General features: G+C 45.0%; 1 protein-coding gene across 2 annotated transcripts in view; it reads left to right on the top strand.

Annotated features, from left to right (window-relative positions):
- LOC136876471 (solute carrier family 2, facilitated glucose transporter member 1) overlaps window positions 1-16,467 on the top strand; it is a 447,688-nt gene that overhangs the window by 370,638 nt on the left and 60,583 nt on the right. Inside the window, exon 1 of one of the 2 annotated variants that reach the window (XM_068228448.1) lies at window positions 16,234-16,375. The exons of the other annotated variant lie outside the window; for it this stretch is intronic. Coding sequence (XP_068084549.1) covers window positions 16,355-16,375 — 21 coding nt within the window. The 5' untranslated portion in view covers window positions 16,234-16,354. Of the gene's footprint in view, window positions 1-16,233; window positions 16,376-16,467 lie in introns of those variants that run through there. 2 annotated transcript variants of the gene reach the window in all.

Raw genomic sequence — 16,467 nt, 5'->3', positions numbered from 1 at the left:
CGGAGAGGGACCCCTCTATATAGTAAATGTAAAAAATGTGTTGGGAAGTCTGAACGCTTTGATGCGTGTGGATTCAATTTCACACATAATTTAAGGCTTATGTAATGTGACATTATCTCTTAAGGTGGCCATGTAACGAAAGAAGACGTGAAACAATTCAGATGAAATTGTATGTCTGGAACACTTGTAAATACGCTGCTCAAACGGATAAGCCTATTCAAAAATGGAGTCTAAAAAGGGTGTTTCATATGCATTTTCATCAGAATGTTGGCTGACAGGTGAGGAGAGGAGGTGGTATATAATTCAAAACTCTAACCAGCTAACCCCATGGCACTACAGCCCTGAGGGTCTTGGCTTACCAAGCGACCGGTACTCAGCCCGAAGGTCTGCAGATTACGAGCTGTCGTGTGGTCAGCATGATGAATCTTCTCGACCGTTATTCTTGACTTTCTAGACAGGGACCGCTATCTCACCGTCAGATAGCTCGTCAATTGTAATCACGTTGGCTGATTGGACCTCGAACCAGCCCTCAGATCAAGGTAAAAAATCCCTGAACTGGCCGGGAATCGAACCCGGAGTCTCCACCAGGGGCCGGCTGCATGCCAAAGGCCTAGGCTAAATTCCAAACCTCTCCGCAGAGTGCATATGGAGCGAGGCAGACGTGGCGCGTTCTATATGTTCAGGGTTTCAGTGAACCCCCTAGAAATAGATGCATTAGCAAAATGGTTTATCAAGAACCTATTACTTTAATTAGCTCTATATATTCAAGCACATAGTGAAGGGGGGGGGGGGGGCGTGGTTAGCTGCTGGTTTCCCACCTGGAAGGCTGAGGTTTGAATCTCGATCGATCGTGGGTCGAGATTTTCATCTCAAAAATCACGTGGCGTCAGGAAGGGCATTCGGTTTTAAACCCCCAGCCAAAAATGAGCGGGGTGGCTCCAGAAAATAACCGGGATAATCTGAAGAACGTTTATCCTGCCTGATGGCCATGACCGTTAAGTTAAACGATCTAACACCGTGGTTAACCTTTCCGTTCTTACTATCATATATCACGTCATGCATTTCATTTCATTAACTCTTCTGATGAGGTTGACGTCAGGAAGAGCAACCGCTGATAAAAACCCTCCACGATAGATTCATCTCATCTCATACCCGAGCCTGCAGAGAAACAGGCCAAATAAACAAACAGTTCGCGCCATTGCGATAATTTTGTCTTCATCACTCGACTGGTTTCCGGAACCAGGGAAGAGGTTCAGGACACTGGGCGCGGGGCTGCGGGACGTACGGGGGGGGGGGGGGGGTAAACCAAAGCGAGGGTGTTTTCAAAATGAATTTGGCATTCGACAAGTAGCCATGCAGCCAGCAAAACATCATGTATAAATACATAAAGTACATACTATATATAAAAATATATATATCTAAAATACCCGGTCTAGAAAGACAAGGATAACGGCCGAGAGGATTCGTCGTGCTGACCACACGACACCTCATAATCTGCAGGCCCTCGGGCTGAGCAGCGATCGCTTGATAGGCCATGGCCCTTCGGGGCTGTTGCGCCATGGGACTTGGTTTTATATCTAATACATGCAACAGATAAAATATCTTAACACACAAGAAATACTTCTTCTTCTTCTTTAACTGTTTACCCTCCAGGGTCGGTTTTTCCCTCGGACTCAGCGAGGGATCCCACCTCTACCGCCTCAAGGGCAGTGTCCTGGAGCTTCAGACTCTGGTTCGGGGATACAGCTGGGGAGGATGGCCAGTACCTCCCCCAGGCGCCCTCACCTGCTATGATGAACAGGGGCCTTGCGGGGGAAGGGAAGATTGACAAGAAAGAGGGAAGGAAGCGGCCGTGGCCTTAAGTTAGGTACCATCCCGGCATTTGCCTGGAGGAGAAGTGGGAAACCGGGGAAAACCACTTCCAGGATGGCTGAGGTGGGAATCGAACCCACCTCTACTCAGTTGATCTCCCGAGGCGGAGCGAACCCGCTCCAGCCCTCGTACCACTTTCCAAATTTCGTGGCAGAGCCGGGAATTGAGCCCAGGCCTCCGGGGGTGGCAGCTAATCACACTAATCACTACACCACAGAGGCGAACCACAAGAAATACAACTCGTTTTATTCACTTCACAGCACACGCAAAAGAACCTTCGGCGATAAATCTCATTCAGATCCTCAGATCAGACGTATGTAAAAATTGGGCAAGTGCTAGGTAAATGTTGTTATCAGATCTTCTTAGTAAATATATTGGTATATGGCATATGGCTTTTAGTGCCGGGAGTGTCCGAGGACTTCGGTTCACCAAGAGGTCTTTTGATTTGACTCCCGTAGGCTACCTGCGCGTCGTGATGAGGATGAAATTATGATGAAGACGACAAATAAACTCAGCCCCCGTGCCAGCAAAATTAACCAATGATGGTTAAAATTCCCGACCCTGCCGGGAATCGAACCCGGGACTCCTGCGACCACGCTAACCATTTAGCCATGGAGCCGGACTAAATATATTGATAGAAAGAAGGGACCAGTTTTTCATATAACACACGTTGTGCCTGTCGATATTTACTGCAACCAAGAATGATATGATTAAGATCGACAATGTCCTCTTGGTCCTTGTCGCACATAGCAGAATCCACTACTCTAATCCGATTAAGATGATTTGTGTAGCAGCCATGACCGAGACTGGCGCCTACTAAGACGTAGTACAGTATGTCAAACCAGGGTCGTGTTGGTATGTGAGGCTGATGTACAGCGTAGTGTCGTTCTTTGATCTCCTGCGTTATGTTCCAGTTATTCGACCAGTCATTGTGACACTTGCTGCGCAGTAATGGTAAAGCGAGGGGTTGTGAGGAGCAAGGAGAGTGGACCAGCGATAGAGACGAGCAACCCTAAAATTAGCCGAAGTAGTTTCAAAGCGCGCGGATAAAATTTGCTGTATGTGGTAGATTTGAAAGGGATTTTAATATCACGATTTTGCGATTCTGATGTAATTAACCATAATTAACCAGAATATTTTGGTAACTACCAATTGTATAGCACCAGTAGGCGTACGCAGCCAAGGGCACCCATACCCGGGGCAAGGTGGGGCCGCCCCCGCCCCCCCCCCCACCTAGCTCTCAGGGAAAGACAAAAATCTAGTCTAGTGAGGTGTTTTCCTTTCGAAAAAATTATTTAAAAGTCAGTATTACGCAGAAGTGGTAGTACCGTTCCCCACCAATAGGCAGGGAACACCGTGGGTTATTCTACCACAGAATACAAGTCGCCATTTATGTTTCAAAATATTAAAATTACTACGTACTCCCAGGCCTGCCCTCCCCCCCCCCCCCCAATCCCCTACAAACTTTCATATGGGTGCTGATGTACGCAGCGTAAATTTATGTGAATGATGAAACTTTTAATTTGTAATATTCGTTTTATGAAAAATCAAGAGCAAAATACGTCAAAACATAAATAACAGTAGTCCGCCCAATATGCTTTTGAAGCATTTATTCCTACGCAAACAAACTTCTCAAAATCAGGAGAAACTGGATCAGCTTAAGGTAATTACTCAACATATTTGCTCTCTCTTTCATTACTCGTTACCGGGTGAGATGGCCGTGCGGTTAGGGGCGCGCAGCTTTGAGCTTGCTTCCGGAAGACAGTGGGTTTGAACCTCACTGTCGGCAGTCCTAGAAATGGTTGTCGGTGCGACGTAAAGCAAATTGTGAGAAAAAAAATGTTTCTTCCCCATAACAGTGCAATGCACTAGCCACTAGCACAGTGTATTGGCCGTTATATTGCCTGCCATTTAATGTGATTCTTACATCGTCTGCAACAAATCTGCCTACGCATTCTCCACACGTCATATAGCCTATCATGTTTGTACCCTATCCAGTACATTTTTTTCATGTATAATACATGAGCGGACCAAATGAAGCGGCGGGTAGAAACAAGTATAGAAATGATTATGAAATATTGCCAATATGTCGTAACAGTTGATAGGAGAGGCATCATCTCATTTAACTTTGTGACGGAACATAACGGACCATGCCTGAGATCCCTGTATCCTGTTGATGTCTCTGCAGTATCTGGCGGGCAAGCCTCCAAATCCTCTGCAACAGGGATGTCAAAATTAGTCAGGCCTTGTTTACTTCGTGTCTTCAATATGTGAGACAACAAGTAGGTTGGAGACGTCAGCTGTTTTGAACCAACTTGTTTTGTACTCTGTGAGCTTCAGAAATTAATTAGGATTTTATTCGTGACTTCAAGTTTAAAAATTGAAAATTGAAAGTCTGAAATATATATATATATTTAGGCATAAATACAGAAGTAAGGTTATATTTTAATATTTGGTACATTTTACTTACTTCAGCAACTAATCACGGCCGTGAAGTAATTCACAGATCAGTTATGAAACTAACACAGATGGTAGTGGGTATGCGCGCGCACATTCTGACTCGCTGACTTGAGTTTTCGTCCAGGATCAGAAACTATTCCAACGGTTTGCTGATGGTTTCCAACAGTTTGAAAACCTCGTACGAACAACACATTAGTAGTCGGCAACTCTGATGATCGATTTGAATGTGCGCATGCGTCTGATAGTTGGCAACAGTTTCTGATTGTACTACGAACAAAGCTAATAATAATAATAATAATAATAATAATAATAATAATAATAATAATAATAATAAATTCTTCTTTATGGCCTTTTCCCAATTTATTATGGTCAGGACTTGATATGGAGTTGGTCGTGCATTACGATAGGATGCCCTTCCTGGTGCCAGCCCTGTGCAGATGATGTGTTTATGTGGTGGCTGATATGTAGATACTAATGTCGCATGGCCTCCGGAGAGGCCTGGTGTAGGTCTTTAGAACTGACGCCTACAGGCGACCTGCACGTCTGTGGGGGCCTGCCGATATAATTAATTTTAATGTTGAAGATGGCACCATCTATTCCCGGAGCCAGAGAAATTAATCAATGTAGGTTAAAATCCCCATCTCAGCCATGAATCAAACCCGGGACCTTCTGAACCGAAGCCTAGTACTCGGACCACTCAGCCAAAAAAATACGATTATTTATTTAATGAGTGGCTACGTGGTAGTGATCGTATCGCTGTACGCTTGTATTTGGGATATATTTTCAGTGGTTTCTCCAAATGCTGGGGTTGTACTTTAATTAAGATCACAACCACTACCGTTGAAGACCTAACTCTTTCCTACCACCGAAGACCGCTAGCAAAACTATTTACCTGTTTGATTATTATTATTATTATTATTATTATTATTATTATTATTATTATTATTGATCATATTATTATTGTTATTTTAATTTTCGTTTCGGCCGTCTATGAATCATGTTTGACAATCTTTGCAGTATTTTTAGCCTTCTCTGCCTTCACACTCTGCCAGTATCTTTTCATCCTTTCTCCAAATTCCTTCTTCTTCTCTTCTGTATAGGACCTCCCTTTCCGCACTAGCGTTTCCTCAGTCTTCTGGAACCCTAATCTTCGTCAAGTCCAACCTCATTTCTCGAAACCGTTTCTGCTGTCTTCCTCTTTCTGAAGAATTCAAAGATTCTCTTCGTTAGTCAGTTATTGCCCATCCTCAATAAGTGTCCATTTTTTATTTTTTATACAATGTTATTCGTTCGGGGCGTCGACCTATAGAGATATTTTGCCGCTACTTACACCATATGATATGGAATTGGAATTGCGGAAGGGTAGAGTCTTCAATGTGAGGAAAGGAACGTTAAGGACAACACAAACACCCAGTCCCCAGGCCAGAGATATTAATCGTTTACAATCAAAAACCCCTGAACCGGCCGGGAATCGAACCCGGGGCCGCCGGGTGACAGGCGAACGCGTTGCCGCCTACAGCGCGAGTCCGGACAACAAGTGTCCATAGAAGTGTAACCTTCTCTTTCTCATCAGTTCAAACATTTCTTCAGCTCTTTGTTACAAATCTTTGTTAGATTTGAGTCTCCTCTCCCCATTTTTTACATTTGGAGCCAGAATTTTTCTTAGCATTTTTCTTCTTCTTCTTTTCTGTTTAGGGAGGGATCCCACCTTTACCGCCTCAAGGGAGGATGACCAGTACGTCGCCCAGGCGGCCTCGCCTGCTATGCTAAACAGGGGCCTTGTGGAGGGATGGGAAGACAGGAAGGGATAGACAAGGAAGAGGGAAGGAAACGGCCGTGGCCTTAAGTTAGGTACCATCCCGGCATTTGCCTGGACGAGAAGTGGGAAACCACGGAAAACCACTTCAAGGATGTTGAGGAGGGAATCGAAACCCCCTCTACTCAGTTGACCTCCTGAGGCTGGGTGGCCCACGTTCCAGCCCCCGTACCACTTTTCAAATTTCGTGGCAGAGCCGGGAATCGAACACGGGCTTCTGGGGGTGATAGCTAATCACACTAACCACTATACCACATACGCGGCTTTCTTTCTCTCTTCCAGATATATTCTTGTCTACCTTTTCAAATCATGTCCATTGCGTCCACTACATACAGGTACTCTGGTTTAACAACGGTGTGAAGATGCCTTATTTCATCTGTCAGTCATTAATCATTGTCCCAGAGGAGTGCGATAGGTTTCGGCACCCGGCACAATTCCTAGCCTCGCCGCTAGATGGTAGCTGACTGGAAAAAGGCTGAGGATTTTCATTTTTTTTTTTAATAAGTACAGTGTCCTTGGAAATACTGCAGAGATAAGACAGTACCTCATCCAAAAATGGTGAAGCTACTGCTTCTGCTGAACTGAAAACAAGTATCTTCATCTTCATTTACTTTTCCTCGTTTCTCCTTCCGAGCGGTGTAGGTATATACGTTACTACTGTAGATTGTAACAATTAAAATTTTATTCCGTCCGCCTCTGTGGTGTAGTGGTTAGTGTGATTAGCTGCCACACCCGGAGGTCCGGGTTCGATTCCCGGCTCTGCCACAAAATTTGAAAAGTGGTACGAGGGCTGAAAAGGAGTCCACTCAGCCTCGGGAAGTCAACTGAGTAGAGGTGGGTTCGATTCCCACCTCAGCCATCCTGGAAGTGGCTTTCCGTGGTTTCCCACTTCTCCTCCAGGCAAATGGCGGAATGGTACCTAACTTAAGGCCACGGCCGCTTCCTTCCCTCTTCCTTGTCTGTCCCATCCAATATTCCCATCCCTCCACAAGGCCCCTGTTTAGCATAGCAGGCGAGGCCGCCTGGGTGAGGTACTGGTCATTCTCCCCAGTTGTATCCCTGACCCAAAGTCTGAATCTCCAGGACATTGTCCTTGAGGCGGTAGAAGTGGGATCCCTCGCTGAGTCCGAGGGAAAAACCGACCCTGGAGGGTAAACAGATTACGAACGAACAATTTCATTTCAGGAAGTAGATTACAAGTAAAAATTACTTTTTGTAAAAAGTAACGATAATCCCCCTCTGTGGTGTAGTGGTTAGTGTGATCAGCTGCCACCGCCGGAGACCCGGGTTCGATTTCCGGCTCTGCCATGAAAATTGAAAAGTGGTACGAGGGCTGGAACGGCTCAGCCTTGGGAGGTCAACCGAGTAGAGGTAGGTTTGATTCCCAGCACAACCATCCTGGAAGAGGTTTCCCACTTCTCTTCCAGGCAAATGCCGGGATGGTACCTAACTGAAGGCCACGGCCGATTCCTTCCCTCTTCCTTGCCTATCTTTTTCAATCTTCCCATCCCCCCCTCCCCCACAAGGCCCCTGTTCAGCATAGCAGGTGAGGCCGCTTAGACGAGGTACTGGTCCTCCTACTCAGCTTTATCCTCCGACCCGAAGTCTCACGCTCCAGGACACTGCCCTTGAGGCGGTACAGATGGGATCACTCGCTGAGTCCGAGGGTAACAGATTAAGAAAGAAAGAACAAGTAAGGATTACAAGTAAAATTACTAAGAATGTAATCGTTACAACTTATTCGATTAATTTTACTCAATTACTTCCTAACTAGCCTCCGTGGCTCCAGCGGCAGCGCGCCGGCCTCTTACCACTGGGTTCCGTGGTTCAAATCCCGGTCATTCCATTCAGATTTGTGCTGGACATAGGGGAGGCTGGACAGGTTTTTCTCCGGGTACTACGGTTTTCCTGTCATACTTCATTCCAGCAACACTCCCCAATATCATTTCATCTGTTAGTCATTAATCATTGCTCCCGAGGAGTGCGATATGCTTCGGCACCCAGCACAATTTCTATCCTCGCCACTAGATGGGGCTTCATTCATTCCGTTCCTGATCTGGTCGAATGACTGGAAACAGGCTGTGAATTTTCATTTCATTTCACTTCCTAACTCCGGTTATCTCCTAAGGTAACACATATAAGATATTTCTTCGTTTTCTCGTTCTCTACTTTGGTAAACAAGCTTTCTGACTTTTACCCAGATCAACATGTCCTTATCTTCAGAAACATATTCCCAGTGAACTGAATATAATTGCATCCACATATCTACTGTATATGAGCCATTGGTTTTTTTCATGAAGATAAGTTTGTTCAGATAGCACATTTATCCTGTAGCAACATTCAGTCTGCATTACACATTTATCAGATCAAACCAAAGTGCTAATATTATTCAGTCTAGAGGAAAAGCTACAAAGATATCATTCAAATAGCTATAGGACCACAGTTCATTCTTCTTGTTCTTCTTCTTTATCTGTTTACCCTCCAGGGTCGGTTTTCCCTCAGACTCAGCGAGGGATCCCACCTCTACCGCCTCAAGGGCAGTGTCCTGGAGCTTCAGACTCTGGGTCGGGGATACAACTGGGGAGTACTGACCAGTACCTCGCCCAGGCGGCCTCGCCTGCTATGCTGAACAGGAGGTTGGGGAAGGAAGCGGCCGTGGCCTTAAGTTAGATACCATCCCGGCATTTGCCTGGAGGAGAAATGGGAAACCATGGAAAAGCACTTCCAATATGGCTGAGGTGGGAATCGAACCCACCTCTACTCAGTTGACCTCCCGAGGCTGAATGGACCCCGTTCCAGCCCTTGTACCACTTTTCAAATGTCGTGGCAGAGCCGGGAATCGAACCCGGACCTCCGGGGGTGGCAGTTAATCACACTAACCACTACACCACAGAGGCGGACCTTATAAATACGGTACACGGAACGTGTAAATACAACTTCATTTTAAGTTATCTCTGTAGGAACAAAATAGGTTTTCGCTTAAAATCCGAGGTCTAGTGATTACCATTCATTAGCACGGGGTATAGCTGCCTCCGTGGATCTGTGCTAGAGTGTCGGCCTCCGTATCCCAAGATAGCGGGTTCAAACCCGGCAGAGGTAGCCGGATTTTTGAAGGGCGGAAAAGAGTCCATTCGACACTCCATGTCGTACGATGTCGGCATGTAAAAGATCTCTGGTGACACATTTGGTGTTTACCCGATAACATTCATTCAATCTCAGCCATAGACGCCCAAGAGATTTTCGGTTTACTCGGTCTGCCATCTGGTGGGCCTAGAGTAAAACGGAACGTCGAAATTGATGGGCAGACAGCCAGATGGCATCAAATTGAAATGTCTGCACACGGTAGCTGAGGCCATACGATTATTGTTATTATTAGCAATGAAATGAAATGGCATATGGCTTTTAGTGCCGGGAGTGTCCGAGGACATGTTCGGCTCGCCAGGTGCAGGTCTTTCTAATTGACTCCCTTAGGCGACCTGCGCGTCATGATGAGGATGAAGTGATGATGAAGGCGACACATACACCCAGCCCCCGTGCCAGAGAAATTAACCAATGATGGTTAAAATTCCCGAACCTGCCGGGAATCGGAACCGGGACCCCTGTGACCAAAGGCCAGCACGCTAACCATTTAGCCATGGAGCCGGATATTATTAGCAATGTGTATGTCCATTTCGTGCACGAATGAGGCCTGTTCAATATGAGCTCTTCGGGTAGTTCATGCGGTGAACGGCCCCTCTCCTGAATGACAGCATGGGAAATCAGAGGGCAATAATTGTGGTCGTGAAATTACCATTTTCAGCATAGGCCTATGTAAGATCAATTGCATTCATACCTGTGAACTGTGCAGGCCAGTCCATTCCACTGCTTTGTCCTTAAGGATACTAACGTACCACCACAAAACGATGAGGTCATTCTCTGTCATCTTCTAGAAGTGGCACTCGTCCCTGAGTATGTAGGACCTAACACAGGCTTGTACAATCTCTTTTTTGCCGGGCTTGGTAGCTCAGACGGTAGAGGGCTGGCCTTCTGAGTTCAAGTTTCCCGGTTCAATTCCGCACCAGTCCGGTGGTGTTTGAAAATGCCCAAAATACATCAGCCTCGTGTCGATAGATTTACTCCTACGGGACAAAATTCCAGTACCTCGGCGTCTCTGTAAACCGTAAAAGTTGTCAATGTGGCGTAAAACCAGTTATGTTACTAGAATCTGTTTAACGTACCGAGGGCCGGACAGTTTGCCATGGATGAGAATGACGGTAATTCGTCCTCCCATCATTATTCCTGACAGGCAACTGGATGGAAGTCCTGAATATGGCCGTATTGCTCATTTAATCAGAATTTCTCTCATATTCTCGTACGTGTGGTGCCAGTTCTCAAACCCCCCGAGCACAGACTACTTACAGAATGTTACTCAACGTTAAATACAATACCCGTCGACTTATTTTCCTAATCGGGGCCTCGTGTTCGTAAAAACAAACACCTCTTTCATTAACTTTGTTAGCTGCACAAACGTATGTCCCCGCTGGATGAAAGGAGCACACAAACACTACACAGGAATTTCTTCCACATTTGAATGAATTACAGTATCGCATTTATTAGCCAAAATTTCGCCGAGTTGACATGCACGTTTCGGTAATCTTAAAAATTCCAGACTCACAGAAGAACATGAATCAGACCACCACACAAACACGCCTGCTCGCATCCCAAGAAAAGATGTTTAAAAAATGTAAGAATACAATTCAAATATGCAGCCAATAGGAATGATTAATATTATCACGTAATACCTCGAGGCGAACGCCTCGGTGGTGTAGGGGTAGTGTGCCTGCCTTTTACCCGGAGGCCCTGGGTTCGATTCCCGACCAGGTCAGGGATCTTTACTTGGATCTGAGGGCTGGTTCGAGATCGACGCAGCCTACGTGATTACAATTGAGGAGCTATCTGACTGTAAGATGGCGGCCGCGGTCTAACGGAGGAGAGGAATCATCGTGCTGACCACGCGACACCTCGTAATCTGCAGGTGTTCGGGCTGAGCAGCGGCCGCTTGGCAGGCAAAGGGCCTTCGGGGCTGTTGCGCCATGGGGTTTGCTTTGGTTTGGATACCTCGATGTGAGTTATTTTCCAAAATCCTTGTAGTTAACTCCGAGTTTTTCGACAGAAATATGAATGTTATGCCATCTTACGGCCGAATTTGTAAAAGCAAGATTTTTTTTTCTGCGGGCTTTACGTCGCACCGACACAGATAGGTCTTATGGCGACGATGGGATAGGAGAGGCCTAGGAGTTGGAAGGAAGCGGCCGTGGCCTTAATTAAGGTACAGCCCCAGCATTTGCCTGGTGTGAAAATGGGAAACCACGGAAAACCATCTTCAGGGCTGCCGATAGTGGGATTCGAACCTACTATCTCCCGGATGCAAGCTCACAGCCGCGCGCCTCTACACGCACGGCCAACTTGCCCGGTAAAGCAAGATTAAAGAATATCTGAAGTAAATGCGACAGATGCTGTTACAAAATGATGGAAATTGAACTTAATTTCTTAAAATGCAGGACATTTTGGAATGATTGTAAATTCCGGCATTAAATGAAATAGCGTATGGCTTTTAGTGCCGGGAGATCCCAGGACGGGTTCGGCTCGCCAGCTGCAGGTCTTTTGATTTGACTCCCCTAGGCGACCTGCGCGTCGTGATGAGGATGAAATGGTGGAGACAACACATACACCCAGGGAAATTAACCAATGATGGTTAAAATTTCCGACCCTGCCGGGAATCGAACGCGGGACCCCTGTGACCAAAGGCCAGCACGCCATGGAGCCGGACAATTCCGGCATGAACCTGCGTGAATAAACTGACTTCGGCGGATAGAGGAGAGAGACCTACATTTTTATAATATTATCAATAATAATAATAATAATTTCGTGTGGCTGTTTCTAGCCGCGAGTGCAGCCCTTGTAAGGCAGGCCCTCCGATGAAGGTGAGCGGCATCTGCCATGTGTAGGTAACTGCGTGTTATTGTGGTGGAGGGTAGTGTTATGTGTGGTGTGTGAGTTGCAGGGATGGTGGGGACAGCACAAACACCCAGACCCCGGGCCATTGGAATTAACCAATGAAGATTAAAATTCCCGACACGGCCGGGAATCGAACCCGGGACCCTCTGAACCGAAGGCCAACGAGTCGGACAAACTCGTGTCCCCTCACCGAGGTAGTTCAGCACACTCTCAGTGGAGGTGAGCTGCATGTACCATTTCAACCACATACCAGCCCTCCGCCATTTTTTAAATATCTGGCAGTACCGGGAATCGAACCCGGGCCCCCGAGGACGGCAGCTAATAACACTAACCGTTGCGCTACAGAGGCGGGCAATATTATCAATACTATTATAAAAGTGATATGTTACCATGGAGAATGATGAATATGTATGTATGTATGTATGTATGTATGTATGTACGATGTAGGTATATATTATGGCTCTTTTTATTTATATCGGACACATTTAGCTTGCTTGTTGTTTTAAGGGGCCTAACATCGAAGGTCATCGGCCCAAGACACATTTAGCAATCTATCTTATTGTTTAGAAAGATAGCTGTCAACTGCAGCCCATAACGACTTCCTCTCTTTCCTATCCAATTCCATCATTCTCGAAGACCTGGGTGTCTTCATCGAGGAGATAATTTGTATGCCACTGTCTTCTAGAGAATCACAAAAACAAAGACGAACACATCTCGGGTGCAGACTACCCGTGCGTTTATTTGGTGTGCATGACTAATTACGATGAAATATGCTATAAAGGAATAGAAGGTAGGGTGTAAGTTATAATAACCTCTGCTGCTATGCTTGGAGGCTCGCCTGAACTGTGACGTAGTCCACAGTCCAGTCCAGCTGATGCAATCGGAATCTTCACCTAACGCGTACCTTGCGGTATCCTTGGTAAACTTTGCTTACGCTGCTGAAAAATAAGTAAATAACCTGAGTTTAGCTGTAATAGACCTGTGAATGCATGTTCCCGTGGTTCTGGCCGAGAGTGGGCTGCCATCGTATAAACTCTCAATATCCTTAAGTATGATATCGGAATTAATATCTCGCTCGATAGGGTACGCCCCTGTTATAGATTAAATAAGTAGAGAGATAATTCAGCTGATAGCCGTCCTTATTAGGGAATCGAAGGATCGGCCTCCTAATCAGTTCTTATGCACAATAATGTCTTTTATCACAGGTTTGGATGTAAGCGGGGAGTGAGTCAAAACAAAGGATTAAAATTGTCAACTATCAGGCGGATTTTCTCTTTCGGATTTTATTATGAAATGAAAAACCAAGACATGGTGTTTTAGATCAGAAAGTACAAATGGTCTCTAACAATCACCAATGAATTTTTCAACACAGAGTCAGCTATGGTCTGGATAAATAAACAGAAAAACAATGGACCATATCACCTCGATTGTCGATTGTAAATGTTATGATTTTTAATAATAATAATAATAATAATAATAATAATAATAATAATAATAATAATAATAATAGTAATAATAGCTGTGAGCTTTCTGAAGATGGTTTTCCAATGGGTTCCCATTTTCACGCCAAGCGAATGCTGGGGCTGTACCTTAAATAAGGCCGCGGCCGCTACATTCAGAATCCTAGCCCTTTATCATCCTTGCGACGTCGAATACCTCGATGTGTTAGTGCGACGTTAAACCACTAGCATAATAATAATAATAATAATAATAGTAGTAATAATAATAATAATAATAATAATAATAATAATAATAATAATAATAATAATAATAATAATAAATTTACGCCCCACTAACTACTTTCGCGGTTTTGGGAAACGCTGAAGTGCCGGAACTTTGATCCACATGAGTTCTTTTATGTGCTGGTAAACCTAATTATACGAGGCCAGACGTATCTGACCGCCTTTAAATACCACCGGACTGAGACAGGATCCACCCCGCCAACTTGGGCTCAAACCATCTCAGCTACTCAGCACGATCAGAAGAGACAAAGCGCACTTTTATTGTTGAATAATTACAGGAGCGCACTCAGGTTTTTTTTTTCTTAGGAAGAGTCCAATGACAAAATCAGGTTCTAAAAACAAATTATAACAAACAGTATTTTTTCTGTATTTCTGAACATGTAATGCCAACATGTTCAGGTACTACATCAATGCTATATATATATATTAGACAGTTGTCCGACTCCTCCACTGAATGGTCAGCGTTGAGACCTTCGGTTCAGAGGGTCCCGAGTTCGATTCCCGACCGGGTCGGATGATATAATCTTTCTGGTTAAACCTTCTGGGCCGGGCTGAGTGGCTTAGACGGTTGAGGCGCTGGCCTTCTGACCCCAACTTGGCAGGTTCGATCCTGACTCAGTCCCGTGGTATTTGAACGTGCTCAAATACGTGAGCCTCGTGTCGGTAGATTTACTGGCACGTAAAAGAACTCCTGTGGGACAAAATTCCGGCACCTCGGCGTCTCCGAAAACCGTAAAAGAAGTTAGTGGGACGTAAAACAAATAACATTATTATTATTATTATTATTATTATTATTATTATTATTATTATTATTATTATTATTATTATTATTATTATTATTATTATATCTTCTGGCTCGGGGACTGGATATTTTTGCTTGTTCGGCCGGTATTCTTTGTTTTGTAGACCGGGGTCACTATCTCGTCGTCAGATAGGTTTTCATCTGTAATCACGTGGACCTCGAATCAGCCCTCTGATCCAGGTAAAAATCCCCGATCTGGCCGGGAATCGACCTTTGGGCCTCCAGGTAAGAGGTAGACACGCTACTCCAACACCACGGGGCCGTATTTATTTATTTATTTATTTATTTATTTATTTATTTATTTATTTATTTATTTATTTAAACCGTTTACCCTCCAGGGTTGGTTTTTCCCTCGGACTGAGCGAGGGATCCCATCTCTACCCCTTCAAGGGCAGTGTCCTGGAGAGTCTGACCCTGGGTCGAGGATGTAACAGCGTAGAAGAACCAGTACCTTGCCCAGGTGGCCTCACTTGCTATGCTGAACAGGGGTCTTGCGGGGCGGGGGGTGAGAAGATTGGAATGGATAGGCAGGAAAGAGGGAAGGAAATGGCCATGGCCCTAAGTTAGGTACCATCCCGGCATTTGTCCGTAGGAAATGGGAAAAACAACTTCGAGGATGCCTAAGGTGAAAATCGAACCTTCTCTACTCAGTTGACCTCCCGAGGCTAAGTGGACCCACTTCCAGTCCTCGTACTGCGTTTCAAATTTCGTGCCAGAGCCGGGAATCGTACCCGGGCCTGCAGGGTTGGCAGCCCATTACACTAACTACTACACCGCTGAGGCGGACATTATTATTATTATTATTATTATTATTATTATTATTATTATTGTCTTGCAAATGTCGTGTTATCAACCGATTACCTGTACTGTCTATTAAATGTTTCTATCCAAGTTATAGAATGGCATAATATTTACTGATAATCAGGAAAAGCCGGTCAGTGACTATGTCCGGAATGCAGACAATTGTTATCGTACCTCCTGTCTGTAATTTTCCCAGTTCTCCTCGTGCATTACAATAGATACGGCCGATATGACGTAGACAATTTTACGACGTAGCGTCGCGGGCACAACCCAGCTGATGAAATCAGTGTGTGTAAAACGCACTGGCAGAGCACCACATCCCATGCAAACAATTCAATAACAATGAAATTGGGGTCAATTAGGATGAGGTTATAGAACTCTGTTTAACTCACGTGACTACTAGTCTCATGTCTGCCGAAAAAAAACAACCAAAAAAAAATCTGAAACCGATACAAGTAAATATATTTTCCAGAACTTGTCTTATTTTTCTGAGACAATTTTAGTTAACATAACTACGTGTTCTTTTCAGCTGCGGTGAACTTGTATTTTACGAGACTTGAATTAAGACCGTCACGTGAGTTTTTAACGAAAACAGACACAATACTTCACGACCTTAGCAACGTTTTGTACAATCCTGGAGAAGAGGGAGTGGAGTGCTACGTCACCGACACACCCGCCTTATCCAGCCAATGAGAGCTCGTGACGCAGGCAGCCACGCGGCGCGTTATAAAGACCCGCATTTGGCGGGCGCTACCATACAGGGCTTTGGTCTACTCACAAGCGTGTGAAGTTACTGCAGTTCCAGCTGGTAGAGGGAGTGTGTTTATAAACTTACCATAGGACAAGTGAAGGAAGAATTGTGTCATGCCGTACATTCAGAGAAAGGTGAGTTCATCGTTCATTCATTTTTTATTTAACGTTTCCTATTTATTCTTTTTTTAAAATAACAAATCCTGCCCATCATTGTTTTGTGTGAT

The sequence above is a fragment of the Anabrus simplex genome, chromosome 6 (genome assembly GCF_040414725.1).
Source record: "Anabrus simplex isolate iqAnaSimp1 chromosome 6, ASM4041472v1, whole genome shotgun sequence".
In the NCBI taxonomy this organism is placed as follows: Eukaryota; Metazoa; Arthropoda; class Insecta; order Orthoptera; family Tettigoniidae; genus Anabrus; species Anabrus simplex.
Note: the sequence above shows the minus strand (reverse complement) of the source record. Positions and strands in the feature narration are given on the sequence as shown.